General features: G+C 40.1%; 1 protein-coding gene across 1 annotated transcript in view; it reads right to left on the minus strand.

Annotated features, from left to right (window-relative positions):
* Positions 1-25,728, minus strand: part of LOC122807587 (unconventional myosin-Vc-like) — a 1,372,167-nt gene extending 1,346,439 nt beyond the window's left edge. Inside the window, exon 1 of the mRNA XM_044078500.1 lies at positions 25,488-25,728. Coding sequence (XP_043934435.1) covers positions 25,488-25,514 — 27 coding nt within the window. The 5' untranslated portion in view covers positions 25,515-25,728. The remainder of the gene's footprint in view (positions 1-25,487) is intronic.
* Positions 25,729-26,317: the final 589 nt, after the last annotated feature.

A 26,317-nucleotide genomic window follows, 5' to 3' on the forward strand; every position in this document is an offset into this window, starting at 1 on the left:
ATTCTTACAGGAAAATCAACAATGGCACACCAGCACAACATCAAAGTACAGGTAAACTTTTAGATAACGTACTTGGCTACAACTTCTTTACATTTAATGGAAATTACTATAAACAAAAGGCTGTCACAGCCATGGGGTCAGCTATGGCCCCTAGCTTAGCCAACATAGCCCAAGGCAAGTAGAAGGATTATGTTTTTAAAAACAGAGAATACATCCAACATCACAGTGTATCTGCACTTTACTGACGACATTTGTACTGTGTGGAAAGGAGACGGTGCAAAATTAGAGTTTATCAGGTATCTGAATCAAACCACCAGCTTCCTGCATTTCACATCTTCCCAAAGCCTCACCTCAGCAATCTTCTTAGACATGCAGATTACTAAAGACTTGGACCAAGGTAAAAACTGACACAGATCTTTACAGAAAGCTTAGCAGAGTTAATGTCCCGCTACATTTTTATTTATTTTATTTTATTTGAAGTTTGGTTGTCAGGATGGTCCATTGGGCCGAATGAGCCCGTTTTCAATGGAGTCCTGGGGAGAAAAGCTCCAAGGATACAATAAAAAACATAGTGAAATACAATATATAAACATAGTAAATGCAAGGAGAGTATATTTAAGCCAAAGTAAATCAAAGCAGAAATAGAAGGTAAAGCATAACAATATGTAACAATTCACATCAGTATACAAAACAATTTTTTTTTTTTTAAGTCACTATAATCACTAAGATAGATATTTAGATTAGGACAATAGTGTGAAGGTGTGTACACATAATTAAATGTAAGTGTTTATTTACTGTATGTAAGTTCCTGTAGAGGTGATCTGGTTATTGGCTAAGGGATAAGATAGTGGCTGGGAAAGTTAAGCAGGATGGGAACATGAGCATTCCCACAGTGTTTGTAAGTGTGAGTGAACGAGAGTTTTAAAGGAGGGGAGACTGCAGGTGCTACGAATATGAGGTGGGAGGGAGTTCCAGAGACGGGCTAGGGAAAAAGAGAGTAGGAGTTTGCCTGCTGGACGGGTTGGTTTGTGGAGTTTAAGTTCTGAGTGTTGGTTCTTAGGGATCGGCTGGGTATGTGAATAGTGAAGGTTGAGGCAAGAGAAGGGCAGAGGGACGGCTTGAATATGAGCTTGTGGGCATGAGTTAGTTGAGTGTAGATGAGGTAACTGGGAAGTTCTAGCCAATTTAGCTTGTGAAGAGCAATGCAGTGATGAGAGGAGGATCTGTGGCCAGTGATGAATTTGGTGATTTTATTATAGCAGGAGGAGAGTTTTGTTTTGGTAGAGGAGTGTAGATTGGTAAAGAGTGGGGCACCATAAAAGGAGGGAAGGGATGAGATATGTGGAAGCAAGGAGGAATCTAGTGGATGGGGTGAGGAAGCGAATATGGCGATAGAACATACCAACTTTCTGGTGAGTTGTTTTTATGTTACTTTGTATATGGGTGTCAAATTTAAGCTGATTATCAATAAGAACGCCTAATAGTTTAGCACTGGGAACAATTTCAAGGGTAGTATTGTTGTGACTGGTTATGGAGAATGAATTTATGTTGATAGTTAAGGTTTGGATGGGGTGAATAACATGAGTTTAGTTTTTGATGGATTAAGAGCTAGATGATTATCTAGCATCCATTGTTCAGTGGTAGAGAAGGCATCTTGTGTTAGTTGTATCAGGGTGGGAATGGAGTTAGCAGCACAGATAATTGTTGAATCGTCTGCATATTGGATGATTTTAGCATTAGGAATAGTGTGGTGGAAGTCGTTGATGAAAATGTTAAACAGTAAGGGACCTAATATAGAACCTTGGGGTACACCAGTGGCAGTGTTAAGAAATGAGGAAGTGGATTTCTTCCATTTGACGGCTTCTTGCCCAGTTAATAGAATTGGGTGAGAGTTGTAGATTAGAGAGTTTAGTCAGAAGGAGAGAGTGAGAGAGAGTATCGAAAGCCTTAGAAAGATACAAGAGGAGTGTGGAAACGATACAGTTAGAGTCGCGTGCTTTATTTATGGTTTCAAGGAAGGAGAGTAGAGCAGTAGTAGTGCTGTGACCAGGTCTGAATCCATGCTGTGTGGGAGTAAGTAGGTGATTGTTGATGAGGTGGGGTAGAAATTGAATATGAATACATTTCTCAAGTAGTTTAGAGATGGGGGATAGGATGGCAATAGGTCTAAAGTTAGAGATGTTATTATTGTTTCCACCTTTGTGGAGGGGAATAATATATGCTTTCTTCCAGATTTGGGGTACATAGCCTTCTTGAATAGACCGGTTTATAAGAATACAGATGGGGAAGGCAATGGCATCAGCAGCTGTTTTTAGGGAAAAAAGGGATATTATCAGGGGCATTAGAGCATGGTTTTAATTTTAGGAGGAGTTTTTTAATAGTTGACACGGGAATGGGTTTGAGAGATAGGTGGGAGGTGGACGTATTTGAGGAGGGGGGATTGTGGGAAGTGAAGTTGGATGAGTAGAATTATTTTTGAAAGATGATGTTAATTTGCTTATGGAGTCGATGAAAAAGCTGTTAAATTGGGAGGCTAGGTCAATTTCGGAAGCATTATGTTCTGGTTGAGGGTTTTCCTTTTTCCCAGGGTTGAAGAGGGTGGAGATGGTATCCCAGAATTTTTTAGGGTTGGTTTTGTGATCATTTTAGAGGGTAATGTAGTAGGATTTGCGGTCGGAAGTAATGAGTTTTTTTACTCTGTTACGGAGTGTTTTGTATTCATTCAGGGTGTCAGGGGTTCTGCTTTTATAGTGGTTCTTTAAAGCTTTATCACGGAGGCGCATGGCAGCTAAGGTATTTTTAGTTAGCCAGGGGATGGTTTTGCTCTTAATTCTCTTAGTTCTCAAAGGGGCCAAGTTGTCTAGTAGGTTAAGAAATGTTGTATTAAAATAATTGACAGCTTCGTCTAAGGGAAGAGTTTTTAGAGGATTCCAGTTGAATTTTTTAAGTAAGTCAGAGAAGGAGTTGGGGTTGAAGTTCTTTAAGGAATGCAAAGAGATGGTGGTTTGTGGTAGTTGCAGCGATGAGCGAAAGTAGGAAAGTGGTCGCTGAAGGAGTCTGGGAGGGTGCCACTGCTGGTAATACGATGAGGATGTGATACTAGGATCCAGTCAATAGTGCTCCCAGAGGAAAGGTCTTTTGATGGTCTGGTTATGGAGTTGATGAGCTGTTGGAAGTTATAAAGGTTTACATTTAGGGATTTTGAGGGGGAGTGGACAGAGGGCCAGTTAATGTTAACGTCACCTAGGATATAAGTCTCATTTGTAATATTGGAGGAGAGCCAAGAGAGTATGTCTTCGAGAATAGGTATGTTGTCACCAGGAGGGATGTAGAGGGAGGCTATGCATATGGTTTTATGCTTGTTTAGGTGAAGTAAGGCTAAAAGTAGTTCTGCGTTGGCAAATTGGGGAATAGGCTTAGAGTATGATGTAACTGAAAGGGAGGAGGAATAGATTAGAGCAACTCCACCTCCTTTTTTATGGGTTCTATCTTTCCTGATGATATTGTAGTTGGGGGGAGCTATTTCAAAATCTTTTATGGAGGGTTTTAGCCATGTTTCAGAGATGGAGAGTATGTCAGGATGGTTATGGAGAAGCCAGGCATGAAGGTTGGGGGATTTTGTTGCATATACTTTGAGTGTTTAATGCTGAGAAGGAGAGGGTTTTTACAGATGGAGGGGTGTAAGATGGTGTATATGAGGAGTTGATGGGAGAGGGACCTGGGTTGGGGTGAATGTCACCGGAAAGAAGGGTGGTGATTAAATGCTGAAGTTGGAAATAAAGGTCATTGGATAGTTTTGTGTATAGATTGTGGGTTGTATATTTGGTGCTAGTTAGGGTTAGGGTGGTGTGTTTGTGGATGGGGAAGAGTCTGAATGGGAAGAGAAGGGAGGGGTTATTGAAATAAAGATGGGGGCTGATGAATGTTGAAGAGTGTTGGTTTTGTTCAGGGATTGAACTAGTAGTGTGAAAGTGGGGTGAATGGATAGTATTGAAGGGTATGGTAAGGTAGGTTAGATAGGATAGAACAAGAAGTAGTAGTAGATGGGTTATAAGTGAGGATGATTTTGCTAGCATAGTTCTAATTTAGGGTTTTAGTTGGGAGGAGGGCTTGAAAAGAGTGGAGTGTATGGTGTAGATGTAAAAGGGTTGTGGTATGAGTTGTTAGGGGATGAGCTAGGAGGGTGAGAGGTGGGACAAGAGCTAAGTAGGGTGTGATCAATGGGCTATAAAGTTAGAGGTAGTGGGGGAGGGTGGGAATAGGGGGCAGGGAAGGGGAGCGGAGTGAGCCCATAGGGCGAACGGAGCGGGAAGAGCTAAGAAAGGAAGACCAAGAGATGAGTGAGCTATGAAAAACAATCAGTGAGGGCAGGAGTAGAAACACAAGGTAAGTAGCCACAGAGGATAGGAGCAGGGCACTGAGTCTAAGAGTGGAATGCAGACATAAAATTCATAAGGGTACAGAGGTAGGACAGGCAGCTGGAGGATTAGTCAGAAAGTTCAGAGCTAAGTAAGAATGAGATGTAAGTTAGTTAGTGGGTGGATGCTGTCACCTGCAGACTAAAGTGGGTAATTTGCAGATGTTTGGGACAGCACAGGGGGGAAAGGATGGAGTCTATGGAGCAACAGGTGACTGGGTCGGTGTTGGGCTGCTGGCTGGCGCACGCTGGGTCAAAAACATCAAGCAGTGGCACAAAAGACTATGCAGTTTGGTACATACACACGTTAGATGGTTTAGATTCTTGTGGGGAGGCAGGACAGTTTTCCAAATGCACCGCACGATGTCTGAGATAGTTCTTGCTGGTAGGGAACCAGGGTGCTATGCAGCACAGGTGGGATGTGGGATACCACAGTATGAAACAGTTCAGACTAGTCAAGGTACATTAATTCAGTGTAAGCAAGTTGAGCGTTTCAAATAGACAGCAGTTGCGACACTTCTAAATGAGCCAGTAATGTATGGGCAAACACAAAATGTCCGGTTCCAGAATAAAGTATAGAGCTTAAATTATTCTAATGCCTATGATACGATGGTTACAGCATATTAGATAAACGGACAGGCAGCCTTTAGTTTCAGGAAGTACCTCAAATATAGCAAAGTTATTTTATTAGCTGTTTCAGGGTCTAAGCAGCTCTAAAGCTGGTAAGCCTGCCGCTGAACGCTTGTACAAACGCTATCAACCGTCCATGAAGAAAGTTAGTTACGCGCTCCTACTATCAAAAAATCAGGTAGCTCCTGCCACCAAAATGCTCAGAGATCACGTCTAGTTAAATATTTAAAGTAAGAAGCAGATGCGGAGCTCCTAGTGAGTCGGGGATGAGGCACAACAATTAAAGATAAGTATAGGCAGCTGTTGGATGAAATCATGCAGGCTAAATTCTGGGAACACTCTGATTACTGCTGACAAGATATTGTTCAGAGCAAGTAGGGAACGCCGACACAGTCAGTAAATGCAGCATTTCAGCATGATTGTAGCTTAAGCGGCATACATAACTAGGGGCTGAATACAATTGTTTATTAAATAAAGTTAGCAGTTTACAAAGCTATCCGCAGGGAGTGTTCAGCGAACCGCTGATTAAATTTGAGGCAGGACTAAGATAAGAGAGCCAGACAAAGCAGATAAATATGCACAATAGCTCTAAAAAGCTGTAGCTGAGCAGCAAACTACATAGGGTATATACACAGTACAATAACAATGTACACTCAGAAAACACTCACCCACACACGGAGCCAGCAACCGAAGGCATGACCAGGGCAGGGGAGGTCAGAGGATGATTTGAAACTGGCGCCTAGCTCTACTGGCGTCACTATGTAACCTCAGGGGCGGGAAGAGGACTAGAAAAGGAGAGGAGGGGCAAGGCAAGGGTGACAGAGGGTTAAGTGGGGGGGACAGGTACAAATGAGTTAGAGCAGTAGAGCTAAGAAAGGAAGACCAAGAGATGAGTGAGCTATGAAAAACAATCAGTGAGGGCAGGAGTAGAAACACAAGGTAAGTAGCCACAGAGGATAGGAGTAGGGCACTGAGTCTAAGAGTGGAGTGCAGACATAGAATTCATAAGGGTACAGAGGTAGGATAGGCAGCTGGAGGATTAGTCAGAAAGTTCAGAGCTAAGTAAGAATGAGATGTAAGTTAGTTAGTGGGCGGATGCTGTCACCTGCAGACTAAAGTGGGTAATTTGCAGATGTTTGGGACAGCACAGGGGGGAAAGGATGGAGTCTATGGAGCAACAGGTGACTGGGTCGGTGTTGGGCTGCTGGCTAGCGCACGCTGGGTCAAAAACATCAAGCAGTGGCACAAAAGACTATGCAGTTTGTTACATACACACGTTAGATGGTTTAGATTCTTGTGGGGAGGCAGGACAGTTTTCCAAATGCACCGCACGATGTCCGAGATAGTTCTTGCTGGTAGGGAACCAGGGTGCTATGCAGCACAGGTGGGATGCCTGGGGTATTGCAGGTATAAACCACAATCCACGCACTGAGCCAGCAACCAAAGGCATGACCAGGGCAGGGGAGGTCAGAGGATGATTTGAAACATATAAAGTAACATTAAGTCTTCCTAAGTTAGCAAAGAATGTTCTTGCTGGCAGGGAACCAGGGTGCTATGCAGCACAGGTGGGATGCCTGGGGTATTGCAGGTATAGACCACAAGACACGTTAGAAAACTGTCCTGCCTCCCCACAAGAATCTAAACCATCTAACGTGTCTTGTGGTCTACATAACAAGTGTCTGCATCCCACCAGGACAAAATACAAGTCCCAGAGCTACAGGTTGGCTAGGATCATCACGAAAATGGAACACTTCCTTAAGAACCTAAATTATCTTGAAAAAGATTTTTTGGTGAGGGGATGTGAAAGCAATATATTAAGAAGTATTTTGGAACCTATAATTGAACTAAAAAGTACAAATGCACCAGCACTTAACAGTCCTTCTAGGAGGGCGTTAAATCTATGGACAACAAATCCAAAGACAGTTGTATCTTTACTTTCACTGTTTACTATCACAGCATCATTAATGTTATTAGAGAGAATTGGGTCATAGTTACCAAAAACTCATATTTAATCGGCATCCTTGGAGAAGCCCCCTTTTTTGTGTATAGGAAAGCCAGTAACATCAGTAGTCGGGATGAAGGTAGGCCAAGACCACAGGATGCATGCATCAATTAAGTATGGAGACAACTGTGTCTTTTGTTAGCATATACAAGAGAGAGAAGTTTTTCTGCCCATATTTAAAGAAAATGATTAAAACTAATGCAGGACTTGACTGAAACTCAATGCAGGTGGTTTACAGGGCAAGCTGCAATGACTATGAAGCATGTTATGTTGGGAAAATACTCAACAGACTTAAAAGAAGGATTTTTGGCCATTTTTCCGAAATTAGAGCTAAGTGAAGAACAACTCACTGGCTCAGTACCTGCGGCTTCACAAAATACACTCTGGTTTTAAATTTCAAATTACTGACAGTGTGGACCTTTTGGAACTGGAAGGCGACATCCCTAATCTTTTAGATAACCATGAACTACTCTGGCAGCTGAATCCGACCTATTTTAGAAAACCGGTGCTGAATTATTATTGCTCCATAAAAAGCATACTGGAACTCAGAAAACTGCCCCACTGTTTAGAAGACTATTAAAAGACTGATATGGGAATGATTAATGATGACATTACTTGCTAATATTGTTAAAAAATAATTATTGAACGCTGTAAATGTTTTACAATGAAAATAACTGACATTGGTGCTATTTTCTGATTATTTATATATACATATAATTTTTTTAGCAATTATTTATATTTTAACTTGCTTTAACTGTTACTTTCACATTTTAACTGTTTTTAACATTCTTAACATTCTTTGCTAACTTAGGAAGACAATGTTACTTTATATGTTAGATAATTTTTATCTGTTAGATAATTGCATTCTTAATTATTTTAGGTCACTTTGTTAGCTTCATACAATTCTGAAGATAGCTTGCTAATTGTCTTAGAGAGTAGTTGCCTCATATTCTAACTGAGATTAGTGGTTTGATGGTTGTATTTCCTATTTTGGTAAATCTTGGTTATAACACTTAAAACGTATGTAACATATCACATACACAAGCTACATTATTTTTCCATCAGCCCATCAGGTTTTACAGGTTTAGTTTCCAAGCAGGGCGACTAGTTACATTATTTCACTTCCAAACAGGGTGATTAGTTGCATCATTTCAGTTTAGAACCATTCGTGCAAGCCTGTTAATGCTAGGCGCAGGAATAGCATCATGACAGTTTTTTATTTAATTAATTTATTAAACATATGTTTGTTCTGCACATACTTGTAAGTGTAAAAAGCACATGGTTCAGCTGGTTCTTTAAGTCCATATGGTGTACTTCTGATGGCTCCACATATAAGGGTACATTTGTTTTCAAACAGGACACTTGTCTTGAGTGCAGTCTTACACATTCAAACTAAGTGCTTTCCTAGTTAGATACCACGCTTTAACAGATCCCCATGGCATTAGTGCTTTATTTTAACATTTATCACTGTATTTCTACCTTAGCAATTATAGTTTTTGTTTTCATCCTACTTAGGTCTTCACCTGTGGATTTATACATGTATTCATTCATTTTATAATTTGTTATCAACACAGAAACCTGATGACATATTTATTTGATACGAAAGTGATCTTGGTTAAAAGAGGTTTAGTTTATATTTTATTAATATTTATTCTGATAGATGTCTAGTGGTAGCTCTTTTTGTTGGTTAGCTAATCATTTTATTAGTTTCTTAGTATAGTCTGGATGATTTGGTTACCTTAAAGTGTTAAAAAGCTGGTCTTGTACTGTAATTTGTCTCTAGCTTTTTAGTTTAAAGTTTTAGGTAGCACAGTCTCCAATTATACTATAGTGTTAAGGGGGAAGGGGAATAACTGTAATGCTTTGATTGCTCTTAACAGAACCACCCTCTGTAACCACTCCCTTGCTCCAAATAACCTAATTATATATAAATAAGGAATGGTATTGATGATTTTCATTACACTCAACTAGGGATTGCTTGTTTGTACATTTCAAATGATATTCCACTTTTAACTCAACTCTGGACTACTTACCATTTTTAAACTCAACTGTGGACTACCTACTTTTTTCTATTTTATTATTTTGTAGCACGTATTTTACAGTTCAATTTTCCTTAATGAACTAGGTGCTTAACAATTCAGGAAGTTAACATAATTCAGGAAGTGGACACCACACCCTCCACACTGTGAAGTTTCTTCTTGGTTTGTATGTAAGACCTTTATGTACTGGGGATTAAGATTTTTTTCCTTTTCCCCACTGTCGTGCGATCTCAAGCATTGGTATATAATGTGTTGCAAAAGGTGTGGGGGTGCAGAGGTGTTATAACTTTTCCATTTGTATTGGTCGTCGTGAAACATGAAAATGACAAAAAAAAGTCTTTTTGATATACCTTGTAGGCTATTTAAGGATAGGAAGCAATTACTTGTTTAGTTTGTTTTTTCAGAAGTTGTGTTATACTTCATATACATGTCTTATGCTTATTTAAGTCTGCGTTCCATATTGGTTTATTTTGGGAGCTGAGTTGTTTGATATCATTCAGTGTTTCGCCATTAATCATGGTGGCTCTGACACCCGTGCCCTGGCCCAGCAATCAAGGAGCCTTAATCCTCACCACTAACACCAGAGAGGGGGTCTCATATATGAGGAAAGGATAACAAATGCACACAGTAAAGTACAATTTCCCTTAAGAGCACACAGAGATCACAGTCAGTCCAGAGCTGGTTGCTCCCTTGCTCTCCAGGTCCCCAATAAGACTCCCCACTGACAGAGCTATAGGGTTCAGATCTCAGCCTTGTAGGCAAGCTAAAACCTCTAGCACCCTCTCTGTCCCACCAGTGCTTTGTGTCTCTGCCCAAAGAAGTGCACACACACACACACGCACACACAAACACACACGCGTGCGCGCCCACACACATGAACACGCACATACACGCGCGCACACACACACTGAGATAAGAGTTTATACAACCACACAGACACTCCTGGGGAAGGCTGGCACAGGTTCTCCAGCTGTGCCCCTTTTACCCAGACTATACAGTAGTACCAGCTGCCACCACCCACTAATAATTATCAGCTACTCAAAGGCCCTTAAAGGGGTGTCCAATTATTACTCTGCAATATTATTATCCAATTGGTAGATGTGACTAAACAGTCTCAAGGCTTATTAGAGTGACCTGGTACAGGATCCTTATATACATGCAATGTACTCTAGAGCTTAACTTATCTCTACACAAAACCAGCCACAGTTAAAAGGTTTTAAAATATTTAATAATAAATAATTAAAACCACAAGACAATACTTTCTACTACACAGTTAGTGCTAGTCAAAAGTTCAGAGATTACACAGAAATACTTATAGTTCCGACATCACAGAAAAACACTTTGTTTAACTTTATAGTTCCTAGCTAATCTAAAAGAAAACACAAGTCTACTTAAGACAACAGGCAGAGTGCTGAGTTGGATAGTCAGACAAAAATGTTTTCTAATCTCTGGTTCTCACTGTTTAAAGTGAAACTACAGTTCTGCTAAAACAATACATCATGTCACACTTTCTTGGTGTTCCCAGGCTGACAGAATCTGCATTTACATTCTTTTACACTTAGAGCAATAAAGGACATTCCATATGTAAATTATGGTCATTAACTTTAGCCTTAAAACAATAAGCAGGAAGCCTTCATCTATCCGGACTGGAGCCAACTTATAAACAAACATCAAAGGCACTCAGGAAATAATTTTAATTTCAAAGGACCAATAAAAAATGCTTGACTTAGCTTTCTTTACAGCAGAGGACAATGTTGCCACATTGTTTTAAGTTTTAAGTCCAACATTTCACAGTATTTACAAATGATAGAATTTGGTACATAATTCTATTTGACTAGGCTGGCAGCCTTCACCCATCTCTACCAGTCTTCACAGTGGCATGTACTATAATACAGCATGGAGGTTTTCATCAGTAAAGTAGTCATGGGTTATTCTAACATCCAAAAGCCTGTTCTGAAGTATTAAGGGTTTGTGTATCACTTGTGCATGTGCGATTGCTTAACTATTCTTAAGAGTTCCACTTTAAAGGGTAACCAACTGTCTAAATAAAGCAGGGTTTAAATAACCCTAACCAGAGTACAAAGCCAAGGAATCCGGTGGAGTAGGCAATGTAAACAAAGAAACGGAGGCAACCATCATCAGCTCTGACAAGGGATACTTTCACTAAGGAGTTTACACCAACAGAAGACCCAGTGCTTTACTGGCTGGAGGTGAACTAAAACTGGAGACTCTGTGGGGTTTTGGCTAGTACTTACTTATGAATAAAAGTAATCACTCTGTAGACCATTACAAGCCTAGCTAAAAATCCCTATTCAAAAACTCCTTCTAGCCTTAAGGAGAGTGAGACAAAATACACCAGGGAATTTGAGGCTGCTCATCCACTTACCTAGGTTTACCTTGAAGGTGGTAAAGGTGCTTCTCTCCTTGATATGTAGTGGAAGTTTGTTCTAGATGTAAGGGATATGAATCTACCACACCAATGCATCTCATCTGTTGATGGTTTAGTTATTTTAACTGGGTATTTGAGGTACCACTTGTTCTGTGAAGGAACAGGCGGACAAAAATGGTTAGATCGTTCATGGCTCAAAAGGCTAGATGGAGATCTCCATGATGGAGAGTAACAGACTGAGTACAGAAAGCTGGCTACTAGACTGTCTGATCTTTTTAGTCACAAATCTCTGAAGTCTCGCAAACTGAGAGATACATATAGAAAAATATATGTCAAAACATGCATTATATTCAATAACGGGTCTGATGCAATAAGAGTAAGGGGAAAGTACTTCCTTGGATATACTGGAGATACCTTTGAAAATTAAGAGGAGCCAGATAAGTTTTCTGAACTACTGCATAACAATTGTCAATACTGTGTGGGAAACAGTTTCAAAGGCTTTGGCCAGGTCCAGAAATACTTTTCAAACTGCAAAACTATTTATCCACTGCTTTGGTTATTTTTTTAAGAAATTACAGAGATTACAGGACTTTGAGGGGACAAAGCTGAATTAATGAGGGTTCAGGTTTAAGAGGAATTAAATGTCCAGATGAAAGAGGTTCGAGATAATGCTCTTGATAGCTGTATATGTGACACATTCTTTTTACAGCCAAGTGATTGCCTACATTTTTTTTTACAATTCACATCATGCACTGATTCTGACTGAAAGGTGGTCAAAACATTGCAAGATATGATTAGGAAGAAAAAGGCTTGATCTTCATGAACTGTGGAAGAGGATAAAGTAAAATCAAAGAAATTGAAAGGTAATAGAAGGTTTCTGGGTATTAAATAATATCCATTTGAGACACCTCGCAGCATAAACCTTGGCTCGTGATAATTGCCACGGTTTAAGGGACACCTTGTCCCCATGTGCAAAAATGGGAAAAAGGAGTTGAGGATCAGGAGAACAAAATACTGGGATGAGATTAACAAATGCAGTGGGTTCAAATGACCCCATACGATTATTTTTAATCCCCGAGCAGGTAGAGAAACAAACTGTATACAGATCAGAAGTACAGTCACACTGCAAGAAGTTATATGCTTAAGTGCAAAAACAGAGATGGATGCACCGTCACTAAAACACTTTAAAGTACAATGAAACCAATTATTAAAAAATATACAAGTTACAAATACTACTTTCCTACATGTAAAATAGGAAGTCAAAAACTGATCACAGACTCAAACCTTATCAGAAATCCAGACATTCTGAACATAACATATAAAAGCCTTATCAAACACAAAAACTACATACGATATCCTATGTGTGAATTATTAACATATTAAAGTATTTATGAAAAGACTTATCACTGTAAAGAATATGTCTTACTGATAACACTGCTATTTCTACAGCTTAAATAACTTTTATTGTTCATAAATTATTTACATTTATTTACCTTATACTTTTAAGTTGCTTTTTTTTAGAAAATGCTGTGAAATGCAAAGATGTGTTAAGGCTGCTAGAGGTGTGGCATTCCATACCACACAGTTGTTTAGGAGTAAATAATCTATTCAAAAGATTGTGTCAAAAAAACTGATGAACACTATGCAGTGTATTGTCATTATCTCCTAAACACGGAAAACAGAGAATTCACAAATCCTTTGCAAAAGTTTTGAATGCCAAGTTTCACATATTAATCTTTTATAAGCAAGTGGATTTCAAAAAGCAGACTCCGATCTTCATGATTAGAACAAGTAAGAGAGACATTTAGACACATATCAGATGCTTGTCCGCACTTGTGTGTAACTTGTAACTGTAAAACAGCAACTTGCATGCATGCCATATTCGAGTACACAGAATGGATTACATGAAGAAAAAAAAAAACTAAAAGTGCACAAGGCTACAACCTTAACATAATGCACGCTCATAATTTTGGTGCATTACTCTTAAGAAACTGACTCACATTATTAAAGCTGCAAAATTATTCATACTTCACTTGAAACACAAACAGTAAATACAAAAAAAGCAACCTTTCAGAGTAAAAATAAAACTGGCTTACATTTGACAATGTGACAACTGCCATAATAATTAGGGAATCTAACGGTGTACACGCATTTTAAGACTGAGTTTTCAAGACCACTGAAAATCTTTCAGTTTTCACCAAATTGTGAATAATTCTTTATGCAAATTTGTCAGATTGTTTAAACTGGGAAGAAAGTTTGCTTTCTGCAAAGAATCACCTTTTGAAAAAGTACACAATCTTACTAAAGCTGTTAAGGAAGGGGAGTCGTAATGCAGCCATGTAGGAAACTCATGGGGGTCAACATATTTAAAAAAAAAAAAAAAAAGTAAACTTTAACAAGCTGAGCACAACACAACAGCATTCTCTATCCCAGCAGTTTTCCACATGACTGTATGGGATTCCCAGTCAATCTACAAGTTGTGAAAAATAATTTCTCCAGTGTGTCTCAACTTTGCTATGGGTTTTCTAAAGGCATGCAAAGTCAGGTACACTGTGTGTAGAATGCAGAAATGTATTGGATAGTCTTGGATGTGAAGAGTTTTCACACTTCAATTAAGCACATAGATGGTCGATCTGCTTTATCTTACTTTCTAGGGGATAGTCCACTTTCCATTTTTCTAGTGGAATTAGTGGGTTTTTGCCTTAAAAACAACTCTTTTTCTTACAATAACCAAATTTTTAGGCAGAAACAGGGGACAGCTATGGGGGCACCATTCGCCCCCATGTATGCTAACCTGTTTATGGCATTTTTTGAAATAACAAATTTGTATAAACAGGAATTTATAAAACAACATGTCAGATTTTATTTCAGATACATAGATGACTTAATTTTCATCTGTGAAGGAGGCCAGAATAAAGTAACTGATTTTGTTGCCTATTTACAGTGAAATTCATTTGGCCTTTCTTTTCACGGTTTACAACAGGGTAATAGAAATGTTTTTTTTTTATCTTGTTTTAGAGGGTAAAGGTGGTAGGTCTGTTGTTTCTGGTGTACATAGAAAGTTTTTAGACGGCAGTCAATATCTTCATGCCTCCAGTTGCCATGCCCCTCACTTGACAGTATCCCTTCCTTATGGGGAATTTTTACGCCTATCCAGAATATGTAATAATGAGACTATTCTGCGACAGGAAATTAAACGATCGGCTAATATGTTTTTAAGAAGAGGCTATGATCCCGTAATTGTTAGGGAGGCAGAATATAGAGTCGATAATGGATCTAAAAAACACTATGAGGAATTAATGAAGGAGAGGAAGGGTGTTGTACAATCCCAAGGTATTTTTGATAAAATAAAAAGAAAAAATATATTTTGTATCTATGTATAACATCAAAAGTGATGAAATCACAAACATGGTTAAATATTATTGGAAGTTTTTACTGAAAGATAGAGTCTTGTCACACATACTGCCTGAATACTCTTCCATGTCTTTTGTGAAAGGTAAAAGCTTAAAAGATATGTTAGTACATGAAGGTTTTGTTTTGGCAAGGACAGATATACACAAATTTCCAGAATGTTTGGGTACTTCTGGATGTGGTAAATGTTCTGTTTGTGCACATATTATAAATGATTTTGAATTTATTGTTAAATTTACGCCTAAAGGCTCATTTACTTGTGATGGTAAAATGGTAGTCAGTCTATGTATTGCGATGCCCCTGTAATTTATTTTTTGTTGGAGAAACGAAACAAATGTTCCGAGTTAGATTTGTGGAACATTTGAGAGACATTAAAAATCAAAGGGAGGGAAATGTTATTTATGCACATTTTAAAACAGCACATGATAGTAATAATTTGTTGCTACAATGAAGTATTTTGGAACAGATTAATTATTCATGTGAAAATGAAGCATTATTGAAAGAAAAACTTTTATATAAAGAATGTATTTATTATTTAAAGTATAATACATTAGTCCCTATGGGACTAAACAATGAGTTAAATTGGAAATGCTTGCTTTAAGAAAGGATTTTTCTTAATTATTTAATTAGTGAATTGAATATGTGTTTACTGATTGTTTAGAATGTATGGAGAAGTATAAAGGACCTTGCCTGTATTTTCAGTTTGTATTCCGTGAAGGTGGTTACACCGAGGCACTAGAAGTGATTAAAATATTGGTGATTTTAGCATCTTGGCAGTTTGATTTCTCTATCCAATTTGGATCTATCAGTTGTTTTAAAGTCAGGTACACTGTCTGCAGGAGATGCATGCTTAGCAGAATCCTTGCTGGGTACCCAAACCACTTCAGCTGACTCCTATCAACCTAAAAATCAGCATCTCCTTTCTCAATTCTCTCCGACTACCAAGCTCATTGCACTTTTTGTCATAGTGCAGAACGCCCACTGAAATACAATGAGGTTAGCCTTTCTTAAGCACAGCCCAGAATTGCATTAACACTCCTCTTGGGCTACAGTCAAGCTCCTTATCTGAACCAACAGCTGGCAAGCCAAGTTGCAGAAAGCCATCATTTGTCTGAGGCAGGTCAGCTTGGACTCAAGTTTCGTGGGGGAGTGGAAGAACAGGTAGGAACAGGATAGATCAGGAGGGTTAGGGTGGGATGAGCTGTTGTTCAGTAGTATTGAAATGGCTGGGAACAAAGGACATCATTTTTTTTTTCAATTTCTACCTCAGCAGCTTTCAACTATTTGTACAACGTGGGTGTTCTCTGTGAGCAAGGTAAGGGCCTTTTTGATTTTGTGTCGGCTAAAGCATGGAGGTTATAGGTTTCTGGTGTCTTCTATATTAAAGAGGAAAGGTAGTTTTTTTATTGTTAGAAGTTTAGAATAATGTGGTTTAGGGGCATGTTATGCAGATTATATGTAAGTAATTAGATTAATGGTATAGTCTGATTTAGTTTTTTTTAATTTTCAATTTACTTTCAGTTTAGAGTGCCTACATTTACAGTTACAAGCAGGCTAAAGTTTTAAAGGATGTTTTTTAAAGCTAACCAGCGCAAAATTTTGTTAGGACATAAATTAAAAAAAGGAAATCAGGCAAGTAAGGAATAAAATAAAGTTAGTAATTTCAAGCAGGGTTGGATCTCGATACAAGGCTTGTGAAGGAATTGATAAACAAGGCACTGAGGCCAGGCGGAAGCCTGAGGTTTAGAAGCTGGACTCAAATTAAGGAAGCAGGTGGTTTGGTTAACAGGATAAGGTTGTTTATGCATAGAAAATGCTATATATTAAGTTTACAACAACATATAACTTTCTTTCACATCACAGCTGGTGAGTAGTGAGACCTGTGAGTAATTACATGATAGGGATAGTTTGAGGCCTGCAAATAACTGCATGGCAGGGCCAGTTATTTGAGGCCTGTGAATAATCACACAGCAGAGGCGGTGTGTTGAGGCCCGCGGGTAACCACAAGGTAGAGGCAGTGTGTTCAGACCCGTGGATAATCACATGGCAGGCCTGGGGAGTTGAGGCCTGGGAGTGACCACATGGCAGGGCTGGAAAGTTGAGGTTTGAAGTTGAGGCCTGGGAGTGACCACATGGCAGGGCTTATGGAGGTTGAGGATTTAGGGCTGGAGTGCTTGCACAGCTTTAATAATACATAAAAAAAAATTGTAGGTGTGCTGGGACCTGAACAGGGAGTGCAACAAGGGAGTGGAGCAGAGGATTATAAACTAGTAAGTTAACAGAGACTTTTCCTTTTGTGTTGCTTTTTACTGTTAGATGGAGCAGCATATTCAAGCACAAGTGCAGGCTATGTTAAGCCTTAAAAAGAAAGATTGCTGGAAGGATTTATATAGACAGACAATGGAGTCAGGGCAGTTGCAGGTTCCTTCAGTGGTTAATACTCAACTTGGGAATAATCTGCCCCTTGACCATCAAGCAAGACTGAGCACAGGGTTTTAAATTTTATTTTATTTAACATATGTTTAATCGGGAAAGTCTGAATGTAGCAGAGCACATTTTCAGCACAGACCATAGGAGAAATGCTCCAGATGCATGTCTTTGGAATGTGGGAGGAAGCCAGAGCACCTGGAGCAAACCCATACGAACACATAGAGGACACACAGACTCTGCACAGAAGGCACCCCAGCTGGGAATTGAACTAGAGAACCTCTTGTTGTGAAGTGACAATGCTAACTGCAACCTGGGAATCATCTGCCCCTTGACCATCAAGCAAGACTTAGCACAGGGTTTTAAATTTGATTTATTTAACATATGTTTAATCGGGAAAGTCTGAATGGAGCAGAGCACATTTTCAGCAGAGACCATGGGAGAAATGCTCCAGATTCATGTCTTTGGAATGTGGGAGGAAGCCAGAGCACCTGGAGGCCACAGCACCTGGAGGAAACCCATACGAACACAGAGAGGACACGCAGACTCTGCACAGAAGGCACCTCAGCTGAGAAACGAACTGGAGAGCCTCTTGCTGCGAGGTGACAATGCTAACTGCTGCACCACTGCACCAACAGTTTTAGAAGGAAGCATCAAAAAGAAGGTGGATGAAAGTGACAGGAAGGATGAGAAGGCTTGTAAATATAAGAAAAAGAAGAAATATTGCAAGAAACGTAAGAGGCCGAACAAGGAGGAAGGCAAGCTCAAGTTAAATGACTATCAATTTTTTTTTCCAGTGGTTACAAAGCCAAGGATTTTTTCAGGATGATAAGCTAGCCGAATATTGGTTTCAGTCCAGTGAATAAGCTTTACTAAGACAAGATTCAACAGGAAGAGCTTGGGGGCCTAAGGATAAGTAGGCATCAAATGACTTAAGAGTTAGCTGGAGCAACAGTGGATATAGAAGTTAGCGAAAGGTTGTCTCAATCAAAGGGGCAAATTTTGGACCAGATCAGGTCCTTATTAAGACAGCTCAAAGGAAATGGGGAAGATCGCTAATTAAAACCATGGGGTGAAAATGGTAAGGCAATGCAGAAAGGAGAAAAGGCGATACAGAACAGGTAGCATGGTGAGGTTAGTTTAGACTAGCCTCTTGGCTTTCATTTGAATGAGCAAGTAAAGCAATGATTTGCAAACGGGATTATGTAGATATATTTTCCCTTTTGAATAGAAAAGGAGGATGAAAGGCAGAAGGATAAGGATAGCAGGACTGACTATCCAGTGGGCAAAAAAAGAAACTGGTGATAAGAAGGACATGGAAAACTGTGTGATTGGGCATTCTATTTATGCAGAGATTATGGGGGAAAGCTGCCCCAACAAAGTGAAAGGCATGTGGAAGCATTTCAACAGAGTGACCACAATGCATTTTTCTAAAGGGGGGGTCAAAAGGCCATGGTCATGGTTTGGATTTGGGTTTGTTATGCTGGCTGGATACTAGCAGGGGCTCTATAACAACAGACTGTGGATCTCTGATTTGTGAAATTAGGAACAGTTTTAGTAGATATAGGATGCCCAAATATACAGGATCAATGTTAGGTCAGTTTGTTAAAGCAGACAGGGGGAGCAGGGAGGTGTTTTCAATAAACTTTTGGCTACTGTTGGAACCATTTACAGTACAAATTTTGTTCATAGGTAGGTACTAGGCTATTGGCCCTAGAGCCTATATAAGCCTAGCCAAAAACGTACCCTGGCTTTCGCCACCCAAGAAAATTATTTTTCTGTGCCCCTGTTGAGCAGAGCCACAGAAGTGATCCCCAGGGTGAATTTCCTATTTCCCATCCAATCATCAAGATTTTTCTTGACGAGTGCTAATGAGGAGCTTTGTTTGATATACATAAGTAGTTTGTTCCAGAATATGGGATGTCTCTGGGACATGAATCTATCCCTCCAGCATGTTTTGTTTATTGTGATGACAAGGTTTAGGTCCTTAGAACGTGTTGCTCGGAGGGATTGGGATTTCTTTAAGTGGAACATGTCCAACAGCTCTGGCTTTGACATAGCTTTGTATGTTGGGCAGAGATCGCCTCTGAGTAGGTGATATGCGATGGAGTAAAGCTGGAGTTTTTTGAGACTGTCTGCGTAGGGCATCTGTTTGAGGCCGGTAATCCTCTTTGTGAGGTATTTCTACGGCCTTTCCAGTTGTTGTAGATGTCTTGTGAGGTACATACCAAAAGGCGCATTGTACTCTATAATGGGTCTAATGAGTGATGAGTAGAGGGGAACAATGACCTCTTTTTTCCTGGATGAGAAACCTTTTGTGATGAGGTGTGCCACATAGAAGGATTTCCAGACTACTGTGGCGATGTGATTATCAAAGGAGAGACTACTGTCCACCTGTGTCCCAAGGTCTCTTATCACACTTTCGGTGTTAAGTAGACTACCATCTATGTGGTCGTTCATGGCTACAGAGTTTTTACCAAAAGGGATGATAATGCACTTTTTGGCAATCAGCTTGAGGCCATGGCTTTGACACCAGGCATCTGTCTCAGTGCAGCCCTTTTGTAGGATGTCCACATCATTAGGAGTTTTGATTATGGCTCCTAGTTTGCAGTCATCTGTGAACTTCATTAGCCAAAGTCCTGCTGTGTTAGCCTGTACTTCAGAGAAGTGGATACCAAACAGGAGAGGACCCAGGACTGAACCCCGTGGTACTCCACTTGTCACTGGTCTAAAGTCAGATTTGGAGTCTGCTACTTTCACAGTGTGGGTACTGTCAGTGAGCCAGTTGGCAACCTATCTTGTGACATAGGGATTTATACCTAGTTTAGTGAGTTTATAATTCCAGAGTGGGGGATGGTTTTGAAAGCCTTCGCAAGATCTAAACAGGCTGTGTGAACCACCTCACCCTCATCTACGGCTTTGGTGACTGCTTCAAAGAAGTCTATCAGGTTTAGGAGATATGATCTGCCTTTTACAAACCTGAACTGGGTGGGGTCCAGAGTTTGGAGATTACCAATGTCTTTGTTTATAAGTTCCATGATAATACGATCCATGGCCTTGCAGACCAGGCTCGTCAGGCTAATGGGGCAGTAGTTCCCGGGGTCCGTGATGGATCTCCCTTTTTGGAGTGGGATAACCATCGCTGTGTGCCATTTAGTGGGCACAAAGCCTGAGGCGAGGCTATGATTGAACATGGTACTTAGGTGGGGTGCCAGTTTGTTCTGTAGTTCATGTAGAACACAGCCTGGGATGTTGTCAGGCCCCATGGATGCTGTGTTCTTGGCTTTGGAGAGTGTGGTTTTTACCTGTGCAGCCATAATTACAAGAACTTTGCATTCTTCCGGTATAGAGATGGGCCCTTTAGGGGGTGAGAGGAGGGTAAAGTTAGCACTGAACCTATTTGCCAGGATGTTAGCAATATCCGTTGGTTCTGTATATTTAGTGTTATTGTGCTGTAACTCAGAGCAGGTCTGAGTGTTGCCATTGAGATTCTTGACATAGCTATAGAATGCTTTGTGGTTGTCTTTAGAAACCGTGGCAATTTTTTTTTTTGTAACTAGCTTTAGAGGATTTTATGAGGGATCTCAGCTTCTTACTGAGGCTGACCAGAGAGTTCCTCCAATCATGGGATTTTACTCTTATTTGCAGCAGTTTCTTTCTTCTGTTGTAGAGTGTGTTTATGGCAGGGGACCACCACACTGGCATCCTTTTTTTTGGAGGATAGCATCTTGGTTCTGTTAGGGATAGCATGATCCATGCACTCATGTAAGTGCTTATAAAGTGCATTTGTGTAGGATTCAGCAGTTGTACCTCTATTGTCCAGCTGCATGGGTGTTGTGAAGTTTGCCACTTCCATCTTAAGAAGTGTGAAGTTGGCTTTGGAGAAATTTTTTATGGTGGTTTCCCTAATAGGGGTGGGGGCAGGATGTGGATGTCTATGGTGATTAGTTTGTAGTCAGATCTGAACAATGAGCAAAGGAGTATGAAAAGAACTAGGGGTGCCATTGGCAGTGGACAAAGCAGACGGCCCAACAAACAGAGACTGACAGTCTGAATGGTCAGTATAGACTTCCTAATAGACAGGGTGCAAAAGTTATGTTTAGCATTAAGTCAAGTGTTAAGTCAGAATAAAATGGCACTCAAACTACAAGAGCTAGTCAGGCTGATGAACTCTGCCTGCACAGTAATCCCAGTGGGGTGTTCATTTATGAGGTGCCTTACTGCCAAAGGATCAGGCTGCACAAAGCCGGACCACTGAATTAGAATTTCCCAAGGAATGAAGAAGAATTTAAGGGTATGGTTGTGTTTTCTTACAGATTATAAAGGGGTAACAGTATGGCAGAAAATGGAAACTCAACGTCCACTTGAAGTGCTTACAAATGCCACAGTGGGAATATGTTTTGGGGGGGTTATTTCCAAGGGCAGTGGTTCAATGTGGCACAGCCGAATCAAGTTAAGGGCAGGTTAAGTAATTCAATTGCAGGTGGAATTTTTTCCAATGGTAGTGGCTTTGGAAATATGGGGAGAACAGATGAAGGATATGGTAGTTTAGCTTCACTCTGTTAACAGCTGGGTAGTGCATATAGTGAACAATCAACTAGGGGGTAAAGGAGTTTTAGGCAGAATGATGAGGCATTTCACTTTTAACTGCTTAACACTAAATGTTAAACATAAGGCACAACACATACTGGGCATTGATAACTCATTGGCAGATTCCCTTTCTCATTTACAGTGGCTCGGCTTCAGGTTCCCGGCTCCAGATGCAAAACCTTTCCAGACTTGAGTGTCAACATACTCATGGGCCTTATAGACAGATGAGAATGGTGGCTAATGTGAAATGCCCTCAGTGGAAGGACAAGGGTAAGGTATAATAAATGCATACAGCAATTTTTGCAGACTACACTATCCAAGGTCTGGGAACCATCATAGCTAATTCCAGTCATCCACATTAGGGCTTATATTTTGGGAACAAGTGAAAGAGGTTGGAGTGTGGGGATGGCAAGAAGCACATTATCAGCCTTGAATTGGTGTCATCAGGCTCTAGGGTTAAAGGACTTAGCCAGTTCATTTTAAGCCTGGTCAATGTTTAAGTGCTAAGGGAGGCAAACACCTAAAATTAAAGACAAGAAGTATCCCATAGGGCCAGCAGTTCTACATAAATATGGTTTGCATTTTAGCAATTTGCTCGTCTTCATATGAAGTATTATTTAGGGCTGCCTTTTTGTTGGCTTATTGTGGGGCATTTAGATGGTCAGAGATCATTCAACAGAGCAAGAAGAAAGCCCAACGGATAGTATTACCTCTGGCACATGTACATGTGTCTGAGGAAGACACCTAGGTTTATATGGCTAAATCCAAAATAGATCAAGACGAGGAAGGTCAATGGGTAAGAGGTATTATCCCAAAGAGTTTAGAATGGAAGCTGGACACAGTCCTGTTGGAATACTGCAACTATAGGGGTATGTTAGAAGATCTGTTCTTTTGTCATCAGCAAGAGGATCCTCTTATACAGTATCAGGTGAGGGCAGTCTTACAGGAAGCTGTAAAGTTGTGTGGCTTAGACACAGACAGATATACGTTGCATTCTTTTCAGATAAGGGCAGAGACATTTGCACACATAATAGGGGCATCTCAGACTGACATTAAGAGGTTAGGCAGGGGGAAGTCCAATGCTAACAAAAGCTGTGCGAGGTGTGAACAACTTTAAGCCTTGCTTTTTGTGTGCAGCCCACACATCGTCGGATTGGAAGTACATTTGGGTAGCGAGTCATTCATTTATCCAGAGGTTCCATCACTGGGTTCAAGGCAGGTTGGATTCATCCTTCCAAAGGTGGAATTGAGATTCTTGTAAGAGGATCTGGGTTACAGTGTCAGGCATGCAATGGCATCAGTATAGGGCAGTGCTGCAACAAACAGCCAGAATGAGCAAACCTCCCACAACCATTGTGTTACATTTAGGAGGTAATGACATTTGCCAGCTTCCGATAAAAGATTTGGTTGGTTTGATAGTGCAGGAGATAAATCATAGCATAACTGCTGGCCACAGCCTTTTAGCTGTTAGCCAGAAGCTGTACAGAAAAGAAGCTGGAGGGGGACTAGGTCTATTGAGGCAGTACAGAGGATGAGGCAGAGAATCAATAATACTATGGATAATTTAGTAAGAAACATTAGTGGGCTGTACATTTCTCACCCTGGCATTTGGGTCAGGTGGCCAAATAGCTATGATGGGGATGGGTTTATTTGTCACAGGATGGTATGCAGGTTTTCTGTATAGAATTATAAGTGGGTTTAGCACAGAAGGGCCACAATTTAGAGTAACAGATGTGCTTGTCAGAAGGAAGTTATATGCCTCCCTTCTGTGGCAGAAGGCAGGAAAGGTGAGGGAGGCCAAGGTACGTGGCAGGGGATATCAGGACTCTTTAGCTGGACCTTCTACAGGCCAAACAGCCTCAAGAAACTGCTGCCAGGGTACTAATTAGCCTGGTAATGACTCCTTGGCATACTGTAAGGCTGCCAAGAAGAATTGAGTAAAAAATGTTATGCTGTGGGTAAGATTAATCAGAAAGGCCGGAAATTGACAGTGCTGTTTGCTCTATAGTGTTTCAGGCACAGCTATGAAGTGAAGAAATAGCCTCCCTGCAATTCTGCCTTGCACACATCTGAAAACAATTGGCTTTAATCAGCAAGAGTCATTGGCAGTAATTGGCAATGAACGCATGGTTGCGGACATGTAATCCACTTGATGTCTGTGTTTTTATTAAATACACAACAATGTTAGTGATGGTGATACAAAATAATTTGCAATGTGTTGAACTGGTTATATAAGTGTTGTTCATGGGTTAACAACATCTTGCTGTCCATCAATGGTTACAGGTAAAATGCTTTGGCAAATTATGAATAATAGCTGCCAGTTTAGTAAGTGGCAGGGAGAAATGTACCAATCTCGGACAATAGCATTTTTTGGTTGAAGCTGCATAAGGCAGTTAAGCTTGGGGAAGGGATGGAAGAACAACAACGGAGTTACAGATGGGATAAATGACGTTAGACCATTTTCTTTATCAAAAACCTACTAAATGAAAAAAAAATGTAAAACAAACACAATCTGAAGTTTCACAAACATGTGGCCAAGGAGAGCTGGGATTTTTCGGTGTCACAGTCTCTGATATCTGATTCTGCGAAATTGGGAAGTGCTGGCGTTACTACAAATGGCATATTAAAACAGGTTAGAGGGGATAGAAAAATGTGAGGAGTGCTGTAGCAATCTTAAGTACTGTTGACCCGTGATGGGGTGGACATGTTCAATGTCACTGAGAATGGAATGTGTGCAGGGGTGTAGTAACAGGGCTTCTGTTTCATAAATATAAACCACTAACTCACTGGAACAGATGTGGATAAACCGCTAATTCAACAAAGTACTACAAGTAGGATTTGTGTTTTGTTGTCAAAATAGCCAAAGTCATGCTTACTGGAATTAAATTAGATGTATAACTCCAAATGACTGTGAACAAAAGCACAACTACTATTCACGGCTGAATATGATCTACCTATGGAGCATACAGGGACTGGTTGTTAACCTTGCTGCAAATGCACTATGCAGGCTTTTTTGAAAATGACTTGCACTTATAGTTACAGAACTACAAACAAGCCTTGTTAATCAGGTTGCTTATTGCACTGCTGATCATAAACTGAGAGGCGGGTATGTTCATTAAAATATTGTTTCTATGTCAATTCTACTTAAAACAGCTTGCCTCAAACGGTGGCCTCCGGCCGTATGTTGCATTACTTTTTATTGTCTGACGTGTTTTAAACATTTTAAAAACATGTGTTTTGCCACTTCACCTATTACCTCCTCGTCGATCTAACTTCTTATAATCAGAGCATGAAAATGTTGCCTTCTCAATACAATACTACCTACTTTTTTAGAACAATCTAAAGCACCAAATGACAGCAGCTTGTAGAATTTCAACATCTAAAAGTAACCAAGCTGTTTATACTGCGCACTTCATTCTTTACACTGTGAAAAGATAAGATGACAACTTGTTCCAACAAATAAGTAACTTTAAGGAAACACTTCCGGCAGCCATGTTGATGTAAAAGTAAATGTAAATAACATATATATAGAATTTCTGAAGAAGATATATTAAAACAGTAATGTATTTTATTCTGCCTTACCTTAGTGTAAAGCTCCACCACAGCCATAGCAACGAACTAGGTACTGAAGCAAACGGCAGGCGCATGCCCTGTAAACTACTCCTACTCCATGTACCTGACACAATTCACTTTTGCGTTAGTCAGATACTGCCGGCGGCCAAGCTCGAGGGTTTTACGGGATCAGGTGACTTCTCACTTTCCCTAGTTTCTTATGGCATCTGAATTGCTGTAGTTTGCCATACTTTTGGGAGTCCCACCTGCATTGTACACTTATCCACGCCCAGACGCGCCTCTTGGACTTTGGCCCTCCTCCTGCTTTATTCAGTAGTACCTCGTGATATCACTGGGAAAGGTACCTACCTGCTGAGTCAGGAAGCCTCACGAAGATTCCTGGAGAAATGTGTTCGTACACAGAAATGCATTAAGGAATATAATGTTACATTAGACAAAAAGTTGCCAATTCTTGGAAATGATTAGTGTTCAGAAAATTAGCAACACGGGAATTAATGTCTATGAGCTACAGCTATCAACCCTCCCCGGCTCCAGAATGAGGACCACTGCCTGTTATAATTTGGAACAAAAATGTGAAACGCTAACAGCTTCGTGTAGGAAGTTTATAAGATAGTTAAATTTGGCTATTTTTGTATCTTAAAACTTATTGCGATGAGTCAATATGATTGTTGTTCTCTTTGTTATAAATGTCAGTTAAAAAAATCCTGACACCGAACGTGTGACAGATGCTTTCAATGTGGAACTTTGAGGATGACCGTTTTAGGATCTCACCTCAGATGAGGAGCATTCCTCGAAATGAGGTACATTTGAGAGGTGTCCCATTGATTGATATATATGTT

The sequence above is a fragment of the Protopterus annectens genome, chromosome 7.part1 (assembly GCF_019279795.1).
Source record: "Protopterus annectens isolate FY-2018-M chromosome 7.part1, PAN1.0, whole genome shotgun sequence".
NCBI lineage: Eukaryota > Metazoa > Chordata > Ceratodontiformes > Protopteridae > Protopterus > Protopterus annectens.